We start from the raw sequence: 15,684 nt of genomic DNA, 5'->3' as shown, positions 1-15,684 counted from the left end.
TGGTCATGTGTTATTACCCTTGAGTAGTTAACAACAGCTTTGTCTCAAACTGAGAAAACTAAATAAACCTAGTTTTTAGCCTTTCCTCTCAGGCACCTAATAAATTTTGTTGCTCTACACCAAGGGTTCGCAATGTTTGCACCCAATGGGAACATTTTGAATTTAAAAGAAAAAGCAGTGGGTGGCAATATGAATATTAAGTTTGGAATTTAGAATCCTGGATATGCATATGTGCAAAGTTTCGTTTGGGGAGGGGGAGTAGTAAGCGCCACTCCTGTCACTGCGTCAGTCAGACTGACTCAGTCTCATTTTGGCAGCTGTTGCATACAGCCTGTAAAATTTTTTTTGAAGTGTTTCTGTTCTGAGTTCAAGCAACAATGACAGCATTTTTTGTTGGAATCATGATTTTTACTGATCATGAAAATGCATGCAGGCACTTGCATAAACTATGGGGGATGCCATGGCACTTACGGGCACAGTGTTTGGAACTGCTGCTCTCCATTACGTTTGTTCCAAGCTGTCCACATCCCCCTTGAAATGTGGGACCCAAAACTGGACATGGATAAACTAGGAAGTGTGGCTTGGGCCCTGCCCGCAACAAATATTTGATATTAAAGTCTGACCTGTGTCTGCTCAGGAATTAGTTAAATTAGTTTATTACCATTATTTTTGGAATATCAGGCTTTACACAGGCCAACTTGGTGTCTATTAAAAGCTGATCCTAGTGAAAAGGGCAGCATTCTTCCTTCTGCAAGACATGTCCCTCATTCAACATGGAAACAGCAGCAAAGTGTGCAGTCTTTAAACATCTGCAGCCAGGCAGGAGTGCTCTCAGCGCACGTAGTTCTTAGGGTACAGCTGGAAGAGCTTGCCCTCCTGTGTGGGCTCGAACCCGTACTTCTCCAGGTTATGAGGGTCAAAAGTCCCTTCTTTCACATCCTTCTCGATCTGCGGGGCAACGAAGTCCATGAAGAGCTGCTTGGCAGTCAGCGCGGGCTCTTCCCCCTCAGGAGCCTTGTAGGACACGTAGGGCTTGAGCTTGAATCCCGTCAGGTCCGGGACCACGAATTCGGGGATCATCTCCTGGATCAAGCGAAACCTGCGGCCCTTAACCTTGAAGCCCATCCCCTTGATGCCCCGGCCCTTTTTGTGGAACCGCGAACCGCACTTGCTGGTGAACTCGGCCATGCGGTCCGCGCCCCGCACCAGGCCCCGCGTCAGCTCGGCGAGAAGCCCCATCCCGGCGACTGCAAAGACAAGAGCGTGAGCGGGGCTGGGGCTTCCCCCCCCCGGCGGCTCCCCCAGCCATGTGAAGGGGGCCCACTCCGGTACCGCCCCAGCCCCCTCACCGCCGCGCTGCCCAACCTTCCTCTTGCCTCCCCGAGCCGCAGAAACCGTCTTACTCTCCAACACCGACCCCCCTGATTGGCTAGCAGGGCGGCCACCCATCCCGGCCCTTCCTCTGTTCTCTAGCCAAACAGCGCGGAGAGTCTTGGAGCGGGGAGCGCGCTGGCCAATCAACGCGGAGAGACCTGGCCGAGGTGGGCGGGGCTTCCCTCCCGGGGAGCGTGCGCAGGGGGGAGGGACATCTTTGTCTCTTGACCCCTGACCTTTCCCGGGGGAACCCTTCACCTCCGACCCCGCCTCCTAGTCCCGGGGTTCCCCCCCCTCGAGGAGACGCTGGAGAGTCGCTTGGAGCCGGGGGTGAGTCATCGCCTGTCCCGCGCCCTCCCGCCCCCGCTCTCCCGGACGGGGCAGGCGGGTTCAGGCGCGCCCCTGGGTGAGCCCGGGCATTGCCCCGGGCCGTGAGATCCCGGTGAGTGCAGAGCTGCTCCCGCCCCCGCTTTAAGACAGATCTGGCCGGATTTGTCTGTCTGCCCGGGACAAAGTGCAGCAGGTGCGGAACAAAACCGGCTTCCCTTTGCCCGGGCTGGTTTCTCCGTAGTGCTTAGCAAGCCTCCCCCTGCCTCGCCCACCCAAACGGCGAGGAGCCGTCAGAGGAGACCTGCCAGGCCAGGGGAGAGCGCTGCATTTTGCAGGGTGGGGGTGAGTGCAACAAGTGCCACTCAAGAACATACACGGGACTTGCCTGTGACCCTGACGTGCCGCACTTGCTGTTCGCCTCCGAGGCAGTGCCCAAAATGTTTGGGTGGATGGTGGGACTTTCATTCTTAAGTGCATTCCACTAACTCTCTGCACTTAAGTTACTTTTATCTATTGGGTTGCTGTATTGTCAGAAGGCTGGCAGTTGTGGGGGTTGTTGTTGTTTTTTAAGAACAGAAAAACTTAGATTTGTGATATCCAAAAGTAAAATTATATTTGCTTTGTCATATTTTAAAATAACTACATTTCTTGTCATTGAATGCTTGCTTAAGGGTGTCTTGAAAGGGTTTCAACACCTTAAGTAATATTCAAAGGGTGATCTCAAGTACTATATAAATAAGTGTTTCTTGGCATATATGGTTTAAAGGTTTCATTAATTAAAGGTAAATAGTTAAAGGTAATGGTCTTCCCAGTTATTGCGGCTTTGCTGTAACACACTCTCTTCTGCCTCTCTGTTTCTTTCTCTTCACTCTCTTTGACTAACAGCAGAGGAAATGGATAGACTGAAGCTCATGTTTCTTCTTTTATACCTTCAACTGAATTTTACTGTTGAAGAGCATTTGTTGGTATACAAATTAAGACAGCTTTTCTTTGAAGCTTTGGAAAGAGTGTTAACTTGATTTCATTACCAGCTGGGTAACTATAAAATGTACTACATAAATAGGCACCCTCTGGGGGAATAAGATGAGCTAATATTCATTGTAGAAACAGAAGTCTTTAGTCATCATATAGCGCTGTGAGATTTTTGCAAAAAGACCTGTAAATGATCTATGCTTAAAAGCATTATACAGAAAATGGGATCACCATGTATTAGAATTTACTAGCGCTGTCTTGACCTGGTTTCTAACTTGATTTCAGGTCTATGCTTAGAATTGTGCAAAATGTTGCACCAGGTCTAGGCTCTATAATGATTATAAAAATTGTAGTAATAAATTTATGACAGTGTAAGGAAAGAGGCTCATGTTTTTTGCCTCAAAACTGAAAATGATCAGTGATTGCTTTGCTGGAATTTGTGGTGGTTGTCTGCTGACTCATGGATGCAATTGGCTAGTTACTCCCCTCTGACTATAAGGGAAGTTAGTGTAGTTCTTAGGTGGGGACAGAGTGAGGGCACACATGTAATCTAGGCTTTGGAATGAATCTTCCTTGATGGAAAGAAACTGTAGTCTAGTCTCATGCTGGAATGGAGTAAACATAAGGTTAGGAGGTTGAGGTTTCATTTTACAATTAACATGTTACTAATACACTAGATCCCAGAAGAAGTGAAGGCTAATTTTACAGCCTGTTCTGTGTTTGAGGCCTTGACTTAACAAGGAAGAATTGTATTTTTCTTCAATCAAGTAAGGGTGTGTTAACATTCTAAATAGACAAATGAATTTTGTTTTTAACCAAGCTGTTTTATGCTTTAATACAACTGCTTTATCCTTGACTTATTTTATCATGAGCTAATTCAGGGGTAAAGCAACCCCATTAGTATGGGTGCCAGTGTAGCACACACAGGCATTTTGCTTGGCACATGTGCCTCAGGGAGGACAGTGGAGAAGAGGCTAAGGCTGTGCTGCCAAAACAAGGATTGGGCCCCTTGTGGCTCCCCCGCCATCTGCCCCTGGCACACCAACATCTTACAAATTGAGGTTGTATGTGTTTTTAGCACTCTACCCAAAAACATTGCCAGCCCCTCCTGGGCTAGTTAACATGGCTTAGTTTAACACTATTCGAAATGTGGGTATTTTTTCCCCTTAGCGAAGACTTTTTTATTTTTTATTTTTTTTACATTTTGCTAATTATCCACTCACTGGTCATTAGAATTAGTGGAAACTGGGTATGGAAGGCTTTCTGGCCCCTGGACTGTGTTTGAAATAAACTTTCAGAAGGTTTAATTAATGCAGCAAAACAGCCTTGTTGTGTTTCCTTTCAGGCTGCTCATTAGGCCTTTGAGTAAAGCGGTAGAGTATGCAGCTTGGTTACCTTTCAAAGAGCTTCATAAGCTGTCATTATTCATTATCCTGTTTGCACTATTTCTTCCTTGAATAGCTGGATGTTTTTTATATTTTTTCAAGAAGAAAAAGGAAGGTGAAGACTAATGCAGCACTTCTATTAACTTGTCTTGTAATGTCAAATAAATAAACTTGAAGGATTAGTTCTCAAATCGTATTATGGTATTGAATTATAACTTCAGGAGTAACTGGTGTCATTTATTAACTATTATTTTCCTTTTGATTTTTTTTTTTTTTTTTGTACCTCCGTCCCTTGCCTAGACATGGATGACGAGAACAGCAGCAACAGCATTGAGGTATAGTATGTATTGGGTTTTTTTATTTAAGTTTTGGTATATTCAAGTGTTTGCAGTATATCTGGAAGTTGGAGTTTAACTTGCCCAATTTTATAGCACGTGGCTAACTTGTTAAATAAAAATGTCCTTGAATATGAAGCTGTTCAAATCTTAAGTTGTTTTGTTTTTAACTCCTTTCAAAACCGTAAAGATTGGCCTTACCGTGCTTTCATTTTTTATGTAAAAGCATGCAGAACTTTTAATAAAGGCAAGGCAAGGCCCTGAGTGGGAAGTTCTTATTCCCATTAAAAATAATATGCATTATAATTATACAAATGTAGATCAAAGCAGATTTATTCAGATATCTGCTTTAGTAGTCACAGCTTAACCACCTGGGAAAAATTATGCATTTACTGTATATCCTCTTGGCTAGTCATCTAGGAAGGCATTGGTAAAACCAGCTGCAAGATGATGATCTCTATGCTGATGACACATGCAGGAGGATATCATAGTACCAAAGTAAAATTAACTGTAACACCAGTTAAGAAGATAGAATTACTGATCTGCAGTTCCTGGGAGGCACCATGAATCATGAAGAACACTCAGGGCACACTGCAGTCTGAAGATGGCAATTCTTAGCGAGAGAAGGTTGAGACTGTGCTAGACTTCTGGCTGCTGTTGCCCTGTGGTATAACCCTCTGGACTACTTGCCAGAGAGGAGAGGTTAGCAGGGGAAAATTAGTAACGACTAAACTACTCGCTAGTCAAAATGCAGTGAAACAAATCAGGGCTCCCTGTTCTCCAGTCTCTACAGCCTCAGAAACTGGTGCCCACTATGAGCAAGTGGAACATTAGCTGGTGTAAGAAGGATCTGAGAAGGGAATTCTTGGCCTTAGAAATAACATTAGAAGGCCTAAGTTAACAACTATAAAAATAATACTTACATTTTTCTTTTATAATATGTATAATTTAAGACAGCTTCACAAATTTATCCAACATCTTCTAAGAAGTAGATGAAATACAGGGGGGGTTGAAGGAATCACTGCAGCTGTCAACTGCTGGGAGCGCTGTTATGATGCTGGGCCTGAACAGCGAAGGAGTCCACCTGTTACCTTGGCCCTTAGTCATTCTGATGCATTTGAATGCGTCTTGTCCCAGTATTTGGAAAAGAGAAGAAACATTTTCTTTGCTCCCTGTCATTCTTGAGCCTCCAAACTGTTTTGAGGTTAGAGTAGTTCTGCTACAGGTGTGGGCTGCTGATGTAACAAAAAGGTTTGCCCTGGTATACATCTTGGTGTACCCTACCCCTGCATCTACACTGTGCATGTCTCCAATCCCCACTAGTTTTGGTTTTAGTACTTGCTTCCTCTGTGTGGCTGTCAAAATGATAAAACTGACAACATTTTCGCTGCTGCTTGAGAGAGCTGTGAATAATGATAGAGGTAGTGGAGCTGTCCACACTCAGACTCAAGTACTCTTCATTGGTTCACATTCAGGAAACTAGATTTTTAATACTAATAATGGTCAGCCTCAAAAACAGTGTTTTGTGGCTGGTCACTTTTTTTTTCTGTAATACCCTGTGCTTATAAGTAGAAGGCTAAACTTGGTAAGGTTGGAGTTTTGTTGGGAGATCAGTGTGAGACTTCTCTGTGTAATCTTCAATCCTAATTTCAGTGGTGGTTTTTTGCTATTCATATTTTAATGCTTTAAACAAAATGTAATTTGTTTAATTACATTGCTGTTGTTACATTGCTATTCTTATTTCAATGCATTAAACAAATTACATTGATATAAAAGTTATTCAAGGTTATATTACTTTTATGTGGGCAGTGCTAGACCTATAATCCTTAATTAATGATAGTAGCTAGATATGGTTCTGCAGAAAAAAAATGTGGCTGATAGGACAAAGTACAAAAGTTCCAATTTTAGTCACCCCCTCCTCAAATCATAGCATGTTTATTTCATGCATGTTTAGTGTTTTAGTTCAACTTTTAGAAACATGCGGTCTTTTGTTTAAAGAAGAAACACTGGGGCAGGGATACTGTTTATAAAATCACGTTAGGTTTCCATTTAATAAACCATGTTGTTTGTTTTCTAAATTGTATAGCCCGTGTGCTTTCCTGTCCTTTGCAAACACATTTTCCTGTGTCAGAAAGGAACACTGCAAAAACACAGTTTTTAGGTGGGACTGAGGAAATGTTGATGACGTGGTTTGGTTTTGGAAAATAGCTTTCTGGCCTTTAGGCTACTCAGATTATTTTGAAAATAGTTATTTTAGGTGGAAATGAAAGGAGCTCTGAAGCAATACTGAGAAGTTGTTGACTTTTGATAAAAGTACAAGTTTTGGAATTTGTGACTATGGCAAACCACTAACTTTAATTATTTGTTAAGTCCTTTATGGTAGTTAACCTGCAGTTAGTGAGAAAATAATTTGACACCTAAAACCTTATTTGATGAACCCACTGTCATCTTATTTCAGACTTAAGTCTTCAAGTTTTGGAAAAATGCTTTGACAGCTAAGAGGATAACAACATATATATTCTTTTTCAAATATATAATTTGTAGGGCTGTGCAAAATTTCACCTGCAGTTTCGTTTTGATGCTGTTTCAACTTGTTTTGAGCTCCAATAGCAAAATCAAAATGAAATGGAGCACTTTGACACAGCCTCAGAATGAAATGAGGCAAGTCGAAATGTTCAGAGTTTTGAAGCTCAAGCTGGGCTTGCCTGCAGGGAAACAGAAACTAAAGTAAGGAGAGGAAGGGGGAAGGAGCACTCTCATTGACTGTGTAGCTGGCCAGTGACTGTCACCCTTTCCTGAGGCCGCTTCTAATCCCAGTACTCTGGGGGCAGGATGGAAAAACTGCATAAAAGGCAGCATTGTGTGAACCCCCCTGCTTTCTGCCTTGGTGTCAGTTGAGTGAGGGTGCACCTTAACACACACACAGTGTCACCCACCCATGTCGCGAGTTTTGCCATCAGCAGCTAGAGGTGCAGGGCCCCAGAACCTGGACTCCCCCTGCACCTATCTCCTTGATAGCTGGCAGCCTTCGTGGCCACAGCAGGGCCTAGCAGGCCTGCAGCTTTCACCCCCCTGTGCCCCAAGACAGACACGGTCCCACAAGCACCTGTGTCATGAGTTTTGCCTGTCAGCAGCCAGAGGTGCAGGGCCCCAGAACCCAGAAGCCCCCGCACCGATCTCTTTGGAAGCTGGCAGGCTTCGTGGCCTCAGCAGGGGCTAACAAGCCTGCAGCTTTCACCCTGCTGTGCCTTAACACACACAGTGTCACCCATGTCACAAGTTTTGCTTGTCTGCAGCTTGAGGTGCAATTTCCCCCAAACCCATGCGCATATCTCTTGGAAACATGGCAGGCTTCATCCTCAGCAGCGGCTAACAAGCCTGCAGTTTTGAACCCGCTCTGGCTTAACACATACATGTGACATGAGTTGTTTGTTTGTCTGTAGTTTGAGGTGCAATTTCCCCCAAACCCCTGCACATATCTCCTTGAAACTTGGCAGGCTTCACGTCCTCAGAAGGGGCTACTATTCCTGCAAGTGTCATCCAAATCAGGCCAGAAATTACAAATTATAGGTTGTTTTGAGCTTCCCCATTAGCCTATGAGCAAAACATCGAAACAGCAAAACTGTTTTGAAGAAACGAAATGGAACAGCAGTTTCGGATTTAAATGAAATTTGAAACAAAACACTGATCCATTGAAACGCAAGTCGAAACGGAACAGTGCTGTTTTGGACAGCCCTAATAATTTGGTATGTATGTCCTCAACCACATTAAGTGAAGTGTATTAAATATTTGTAAACTTGTGAAATAGTAGACAAATTGTAACATTCATCACAAAACCTTACAGTTAATGAATATTTATGATTTTTTAAAGCTTCTCTGGGGAACTAGTTTTCAGCTGTAAATGTCCAAAACTTGGGGTTTTTTGAGCTAATGAAACTGTGACTCCTCTGTGGATAAGTAATTTTGTTTCTCTACTTCTGGAGATCATCCAAGAAGGCTTCTACAACTAAAAAGTTAGGTGAACAAATTAAACCTTGTAATGGAACACAGATTGCCACTCAGTAATTAAAGCTCTAATGTCTGCTCCTAAAACAGAACAGAAAACTGGGGACAAATAATGTAATTCGGATATACAACAGGAGAGACTTGTATAGTAACTGTTCGGGATTTCTTGTACTGAAGCAGGAGTTATGTTGAGAGGGGACAGTATTAAGTGTGGCATAGGAAAACTTCAAATGTCTGTACTTTTGAACATTTAATGTTCTTTAAAAAATGATATTAAAAAAGTATTTTTGTAAGTTAAATATATTGCCAGCCATACACACTTCTCAAGTGGTTGTCAGTTTTCCTAGTTGTTTTTTAAATCAAAACCTCTTAATCATTTTGAGTATTTTCTTGGACAGGAAAACCAAAGGGTCTCAATGCTAATATACAAGCATACCTTGGAGATATTGCAGGTTCGGTTCCAGACCACCGCAATAAAGCGAATATCGCAGTAAAGCGAGTCACACGAATTTTTTGGTTTCCCAGTGCATATAAAAGTTATGTTTACACTATACTGTAGTCTATTAAGTGTGCAATAGCATTATGTCTAAAAAAACAATGTACAGACCTTAATTAAAAAATACTTCATTGCTAAAAAATGCTAACCGATGGAAAAATGGTGCCGATAGACTTGCTCGATGCAGGGTTGCCACAAACCTTCAATTTGTAAAAAAGGCAATATCTGCGAAGCGCAATAAAGCGAAGCGCAATAAAACAAGGTATGCCTGTATGTACTTAGAAAATAAGGCAGAAATAGTTAATGAGGTAGAAGTAGTAAGGCTAGTCTTTAAGGGGCAGTACTAGTGGAACATATAATTTGCTAGAAAGCTCTTCTTCCTTTGTACTGCTTCCAAGCATTGATGAGGAACTAGTGAGTTCCTTGCCTTTAGCAGTTGGTATTCAGACCTTGTAAGAGATACGAGAAGTCTGTACTGGTACACGTGATGCATACATGGTCTTTTAAGTCTTGTCTGCATATCTCAGGTTTTTATGATGTCACTGTTGTTCCTTTTGCATCCTGAAGGACTACCCACACTTTCAGGTCTGTATGAGATTACAGCCTTCCTGCTTGTGTCTGGAGAGACTGTCCACACAACTCCACTCTTTACTGGTGTTCATTTGTTGGGCATGCTTGCCTACTATCATCATTGGCTCAAGCACCATACAAGAGCTTTTCTTTCCCTTGAGGATCTAGATTTCTTCTTTTTCTTCCAATCTTTCCCCAGGAACTGGATGAGTGAGGCCAAAGGCATTTTTCACTTAAAAGTTTCTTCTTTCTATTCAGTGATAACAGGAATATGTGGCATTATACATGTTCATGTAACCAGTATTAACTATCTTGAGCAGTAACAGCTGGAGCTGTGCACATCCCCAATATGAGCTTATTGTCCAGGGGAACAGGTAAATGTCTAGTATGGTTTGATCAGCAAGGATCAATAAGGTCTCTGTGCCAGTGTGACACATCTGTGGTGTCCATGCAGCTTTCTTGCACAAGTGACTTTGAATCATGCTGGTTCTTCTTTTGGTCTAGGTTCATTATGCCGGCAATATAGAAATGTTATTTTTAGAGCAGTTATGTATCCATCATTATTGTACTTTCTGCTAGACCAGGGGTTCCCAAAGTTTTTATGCTGCAGCCTGTCAAACTGCCACCCAGAAGTGGCCATGGCCCGCCAAACAGCGGCCCAGCAGTCACAGCCAATCGCGGCCAGAGTTTCCAACGGGAAGACAGGTAAGGATACCCCCAGGGTGGGGGGGGTGGGCCAAACCCTGTACTGGCTGGGGATTGAGAACCCCTGCTCTAGACCACACTTACCTAGTTTCTTTATTTGGATGTCATGCATACAAGGATCAAAATTCAGGTCTATCCCTTTTATTACTATGCCTGTTAAAAGGCTTTTCTACAACCTTACTCTTCTCGGGATTAGAAATTGCCTTCTACCTTTCAGCCTACTTTTGTTCATGGCCAATTTACACCTGTTAATTTTTGTGTCAGCACTTGTCATTTAGTCCTTCTTCATCCTTGGTGTTTATCCTACTGGTGTGTTTATGGAGAACAATCTTACCCTGTCTTGGGTGTCATTTTGCTAGAGTAACAAGCCAAGTTCTTTTAGTGTTCTTGCATAGACTAGGTTCTCCACAATTGCTCTTCTGGTAGTGGCCTTTCTAGTTTTTCATTTCATGAATAGTCCCTCGTAGGAAAAAGCAAGATAGAGAAAGATGTCTCATTTAACTGGAGGAGTAAAGAAATACTTTTAATTCTGCTGCATCCATGAAGAATCCTACAGATAGGTTTTTTCCTTTTTAGATCCCCCTTAAGATTCAGTCCTTCTTCTGGTGCTGGAAGACTAGTTTGCTTGTTTTTTGAACTCTAATATATGGCAGAGTACATGTGCATTCTTCTACAAACTGCTAACCATGGATGTCTTCTCTTTTTGGGACCCAAATCAAGAGAGAGAGTTTACTTTTATCGGTTAGCCTGTTAAACTTCAACCTGTCTATGCTAGGGTTTTAAATTGTTAGTTAACTTTCATGAGCATGTATTTCCTTGTGTACACTAATCACCTAAGAGATGGACCATGACCCAAGTCCCAAGGAAATTATCAAGATACCTGGTGAAGATTGTTGATATTCTTGGAAGAAAGGTGTTATAATAGTACAGAATATTATTTTTAAGTGAAACTGTGAGGCCACTAAGTACCATATACCTATTCCAAAAGGGAAAGTGTTTATTATTTAGTAGTATTACATGTGTTTGTCACTATGCAGTCTGGGCAAACTTTCTTTTTTTTTGCATCACCACTATTTATACTTAAGAGGAACAAAATTCCCTGATGTCTTGCAGCTTTGAAACAGACTTAGAACAATAGGTTTAATTTAGCCTCTGCAGGAAAATCCTTTGATTGGCTGCAGTGGCTCAGTATTGTATGTCATTTTACTCCCAGTTTCATGTGCTTATGAAGCCTTTGATGTAATCCTGGAACACTTCCTCATGCAAAACAAGAATTGATGTCTGTAATAAAAGAATATTGGGAAAAACACACGGTCTGAGATTAAGCTTATAATAATTCCGAGGTGGAATAACCCAACTGTTAAATATAGACAGATATATTGAATCCATGGATGATCTGTCAGTGGAACACAGTCCCTTTGCCACTATAGAGAGTAGGATGCTTTCCTTTGAGCTTAGGAATGCTGCAAAGTTGCATTTAAAGGAAGTTTGAGTGGTCATGGACATGCTTGTGAAGAATGCTTTAAGTCCACCTTTGGAAAGTGTCTGTCTGCATAAGCTTATAGATAGTTCCAGTATCCTCAGAGCTTTGCCAAGCTGCAGCAGGCTGACATTCACGAGACAGTTGACTCAGTTTCCCCAGCAGCTGCCCAGAAGGGACATAAAAGACAGCCAAGGAACACACTGGACTTGTTGGCTGAGAACCATCACCTTTCCTTCTGTCCCTGCATTCAGTATCTGGGGAATGCTGCTTTCAGAGTTGCCTTAATCTAGCATTTGCTCAGTTCAGAGTTTTTTGTCCCCTGGTACCCTTCAGTGTTAAGTTAATTGATTTTTTTTGTTATACAGGGTTTAACCCTTAAGGTTTGTACATTCTCAGATCTCCCATTTAACTTCATCAGGAGTGTTGATTATGCTATTGGTTACTACGGTCTGCCGTCCTAGGATGTTATTGGATCCTTGATTCTATCCAAAACATAGAGCACTAGTGTCCAGGAAAGCTTTTCTTCATCTAGGTCTGCCTTGGAGCTCGTGTTAGTGTTTCTTTCAAATATATGCTGCTCTGTATCTCTGTCATGTCAAGATCAGATTGCTACCTTGCAGTGCTCTCCGAGTAGGGACGCTGATTAAATTGACACAGATACCAACCCTGGTGCTTATTAAGCAGCCTTGCTTAGTCGGAGCACATGATCTCAGTGTCCTGCTTGCCTCCTGTTGGTTTGGAGCTTAAGGTGGTTGTTGACTATAAATCCCTTGGATCCTGATTCTTGGTCTTACATCTCTTCTCTCTTAGGTGGCCATAATTGCAGTCAGCACAGGGCTTGTGCTTCAGGCCCCTTGGTTTAGAAAGCAAGGAGCTGGTTGTTGATGTAATGTTCTCTTGGGGGGCAGGGGGTGAAGGACTTGCAACTTACTTCTCATGTGCAGGACCAAGCTAGCTCAGATCTATTGGTTATGCCATCAAGGGATCCTGCAAAACCTCTGTTTGCCCAGGATTATGGGGAGGGAGGAAACTAAGGGTGTGAAAACTGCTGTTTAGCTTTGTTTTTAATCTCCTGTTCTGTTTCTGGTTTGGGGTTTGATGGAAGCTGCTACAGCGTACACTATTTATATGCATACTGGATACACACATAATCCGCTTAACTGCATAACGCAGTGCCAGGCCTGGTTTTGTACCTGTTGCTTACATTGCAACAACGTCCCATCCTCTGCATAGCTTAGTGCTTCCCAACCTTTTCTTCAGCATAACCCCATTTCCTCAGCATGGCCCCTCACTCGGAATCTGCAGGACCACCCCCCCAGCCCTGCTGGTGCCCCCTACCTGGGTCTGCAGCTTTCTGCCCAGCAGCACTCAAGTGGCATGGCTAGAGTGGAGACGGTGGAGTGGGGAGGATACATGCTACCCACTGTGGGCTCAGGGCTTCCTGCCCTGCTGCCCTCCCTCTGGGGGCCTCTGCAGCCCACGTGGTCCAACAGCTCTGTGCTGTTATTAGGAGCCCCACAGTACCCATGCTGCCATGGCGAGGTGCTCCCTGCCTGCCCAGAAGCAGCAGTGGCTGTGCTGCAGAGTTGTGCCCCCTGCTGCTGCTGGGTGGGCAGGGGCTGCCTCGCTATGGCAGCACAGCTGATGTGGGGCTCCCAGCAGCTGCACTGAGCTTCCCCACCCTGCTCTGTTGTGGATGATTTGGGGGGAGGGCAGCTGGGTGTGGAGCCATGATCCCACAGCAGGCAGCCTGCATCTGTCCCCACCCCATGCACAAATCTGGGAGCATGTGCCCCCTCATGCCCTTCTCCTTGGGCGTGCACATAGTGGTAGGGAGTCAAGCCACCCCCTCCCCCCAGCCAAGCCACCTGTGCCTCCATCCTCCCCTAGCTGGCCCCTGCATCCCTGGCCTGGCCCTGGGGCCCATGCATGGGCCTGGCTGGGCAGCACCTGCAGCCCCAGGCCTACCTGACTTCTTCCCTCCCTTGCCATGAGGGTCTCGGTCTGCCCTCTCCCTGCCCCATAGATCTATCTGGAGGGGCTGTGGCAGCTACTCTCCATGATGCCTGACTGCCACGTGTATGTGTTTGCACGCGCATGTGGCACCCCCTGCCTTATCACCCTCCTCCTACTCCCTCCAGCCACAAGGAGCCCCCTGCAGGCTGCAACTCTGTCAGCCTGCAAGGGGAACCCACCATTTCTGGCATTTTTCTCCTTTAAAGGAGAAAATCTGTGACGGTCTTTGCGACCCCTTTTTTTATTGTCATGACCTGCCACCCTAAATGGGGTCGTGAACCCAAAGTTGGGAACTGCTGGCATATCTGTTAAGTCCACAAAGCATTTAAGTACATGGCATCTTTTATCCGCTACCTACCTTGTAACTTAATTGTACTCTAGTAAACTGTAACCATCCATTTTGTAACTATTTGTGCTTCCCTTAACTGAGCCAGAGAAGGTGAAGGGGAAATATCTTTCAAAGGGCTGACGTTAGAAGCTTGGAAAATGATGGCAGATGGGAACCTGATTAGCTTAATCTCCCCTCTTTTTCAAGGTTTCTGATAGTAGTTCCAGCAGTAACAGTTGGTTTTGGGGTGCCAGTATCACAGCACTGGTAGGGCTATATGCTTATTTAGCTCTGTGTGTGTTAAGTTCAGATAAATGCATTCTCTGGGTAAGTGCATGGTCTCTTTCACTTCCTTTTTCTGTATGGAAGTACTCTGTCTTGAAATACTTATAAGCAGAAATGAATGAATAAGAAATTGTAGGACTGGATCCTTTCTTTACAGTCTGGGTGGATAAAAGAAAGATGCTATGTAAACGTAAGGGAATTGCACTACATAAATTGAATACCTACATTCATCTGTGTATGCACCAGATATGGAGAGAGTAAATTTTTTTGCAATGTATGGCCTGTCTTCTAAAGAGCTTTCATTGTCGAGATCTTTCTCCTTCAGTTACTAACTACTTTTTCTTTTTGGCTTTAGGCTCGACTTTCTATAGGCATAGATCTACGAACACGAGTTCTTCAGTTCGTAGAAGACCGAATGCAGACCACTATGGTAATGTACAGCTTTCATTGAGTAGATGGAAGATAATGTATGTGTATATAACTGGCTTATATCTTCCTCCTTATTCCAGGCCTTCTCCTGAGGCTCAGTCTGAATTTGTGTGCACTCTATGATCTTGCACTGTACCGCCATATGTAAGACAGGATTTCAGTGTTGGTTTTTGGTTTTGCTTGTGTGCTGTCCTCACACAAGCAAAGTGTAGTGGTTCTCAACCTTTTTTTTACCAGGACCAATTTGTAAACATTGATGGCCAGTCCTAACTCACAGTCCCTTGGCTCTGCCAGTGCCCCTCATTCCTGACCCCCAGCCATGCTGGTGCCCCTCGTAGGTAAGGGGGCCATATACTGGGACCCATGGACTGCAGCCCCATGCCTGCACAAATCAGTGTCCCCTCTGCCTCCCCTCCGACATGTCGTCTATGACCCCCCCCCTTGCCCCGTGGACTTACTTGCAAGGAGCTGCTGTCCATCCTGCCTGGCTGCCATATCCATGTGCAGATGCACATGGTGCTCTCTGCATCCCACTGTCCCCAGCCCCAGGTAGCCCCTTGCAGGCTGGAAAGGCTACCAGTCTGCAAAGGGAAATTCATGCTTTCCCACATTTTGCTGTGATTGTTCACAACTCTTTCAAATATTCTTGTGACCCACACTTGGGTCACAACCCACAGGTTGAGAAACACTGGTCTAGTGGATCAGTTAATTGGACTGTGATAAGTGACATAGAATCTCAGGGCTGAATGTTTGGGAGGGACATTGGGGAACAGTTTAAATGAAAAAGTGGGGTACTTCAAATTCTATTGTAGTTGGGTTTCTTCTTGTTTTCAAAGAAACATCTCTGAATATGCTCTAACAGTGGTGATGCGTAGAGGGTGCATGAGGGTGAGAGCATGCTGAGAGTGCTGGTGCACCCTCTGACAGGTGTCATCAGCCACAGGGGACCGTGTCTCTCCCCCCCCCCCCCC

The 15,684-nt window shown here is 44.1% G+C and overlaps 2 protein-coding genes across 5 annotated transcripts in view; one reads left to right on the top strand and one right to left on the bottom strand.

Moving 5' to 3' along the window:
* Window positions 1-630: 630 nt before the first annotated feature.
* On the bottom strand, window positions 631-1,380 carry MRPL41 (mitochondrial ribosomal protein L41). Of its 2 annotated transcripts, none has more exons than XM_019540526.1 (2): window positions 1,366-1,380; window positions 631-1,247 (listed from the first exon to the last, which is right to left on the bottom strand). In XM_019540526.1, the coding sequence occupies exon 2, from the start codon at window positions 1,237-1,239 to the stop codon at window positions 832-834; it is 408 nt and encodes a 135-aa protein (XP_019396071.1). In that variant the 5' UTR covers window positions 1,240-1,247; window positions 1,366-1,380; the 3' UTR covers window positions 631-831. The 2 variants fall into 2 exon arrangements, with proteins under 2 accessions (XP_019396071.1, XP_019396070.1); XM_019540525.1 differs by lacking the exon at window positions 1,366-1,380 and adding an exon at window positions 1,350-1,365.
* A 278-nt stretch (window positions 1,381-1,658) lies between these two features.
* Window positions 1,659-15,684, top strand: part of PNPLA7 (patatin like phospholipase domain containing 7) — a 257,027-nt gene continuing 243,001 nt past the window's right edge. For 2 of the 3 annotated variants that reach the window (XM_019540522.1, XM_019540520.1), the window contains exons 1-3: window positions 1,659-1,704; window positions 4,362-4,396; window positions 14,640-14,714. In XM_019540522.1, the coding sequence (XP_019396067.1) occupies window positions 4,364-4,396; window positions 14,640-14,714 (108 nt within the window). In that variant the 5' untranslated portion in view covers window positions 1,659-1,704; window positions 4,362-4,363. Of the gene's footprint in view, window positions 1,705-1,750; window positions 1,817-4,361; window positions 4,397-14,639; window positions 14,715-15,684 lie in introns of those variants that run through there. The other variant, XM_019540521.1, reaches the window with a different exon arrangement.

The sequence above is a fragment of the Crocodylus porosus genome, unplaced genomic scaffold (genome assembly GCF_001723895.1).
Source record: "Crocodylus porosus isolate Cpor-Errol unplaced genomic scaffold, CroPor_comp1, whole genome shotgun sequence".
In the NCBI taxonomy this organism is placed as follows: domain Eukaryota; kingdom Metazoa; phylum Chordata; order Crocodylia; family Crocodylidae; genus Crocodylus; species Crocodylus porosus.
This window is presented reverse-complemented; position numbering and strand designations above follow the sequence as displayed.

Coding starts and splice junctions, on each gene's coding strand:
- MRPL41 (XM_019540526.1), bottom strand. CDS start 1,239: ATGGGGCTTCTCGCCGAGCTGACGCGGGGCCTGGTGCGGGGCGCGGAC.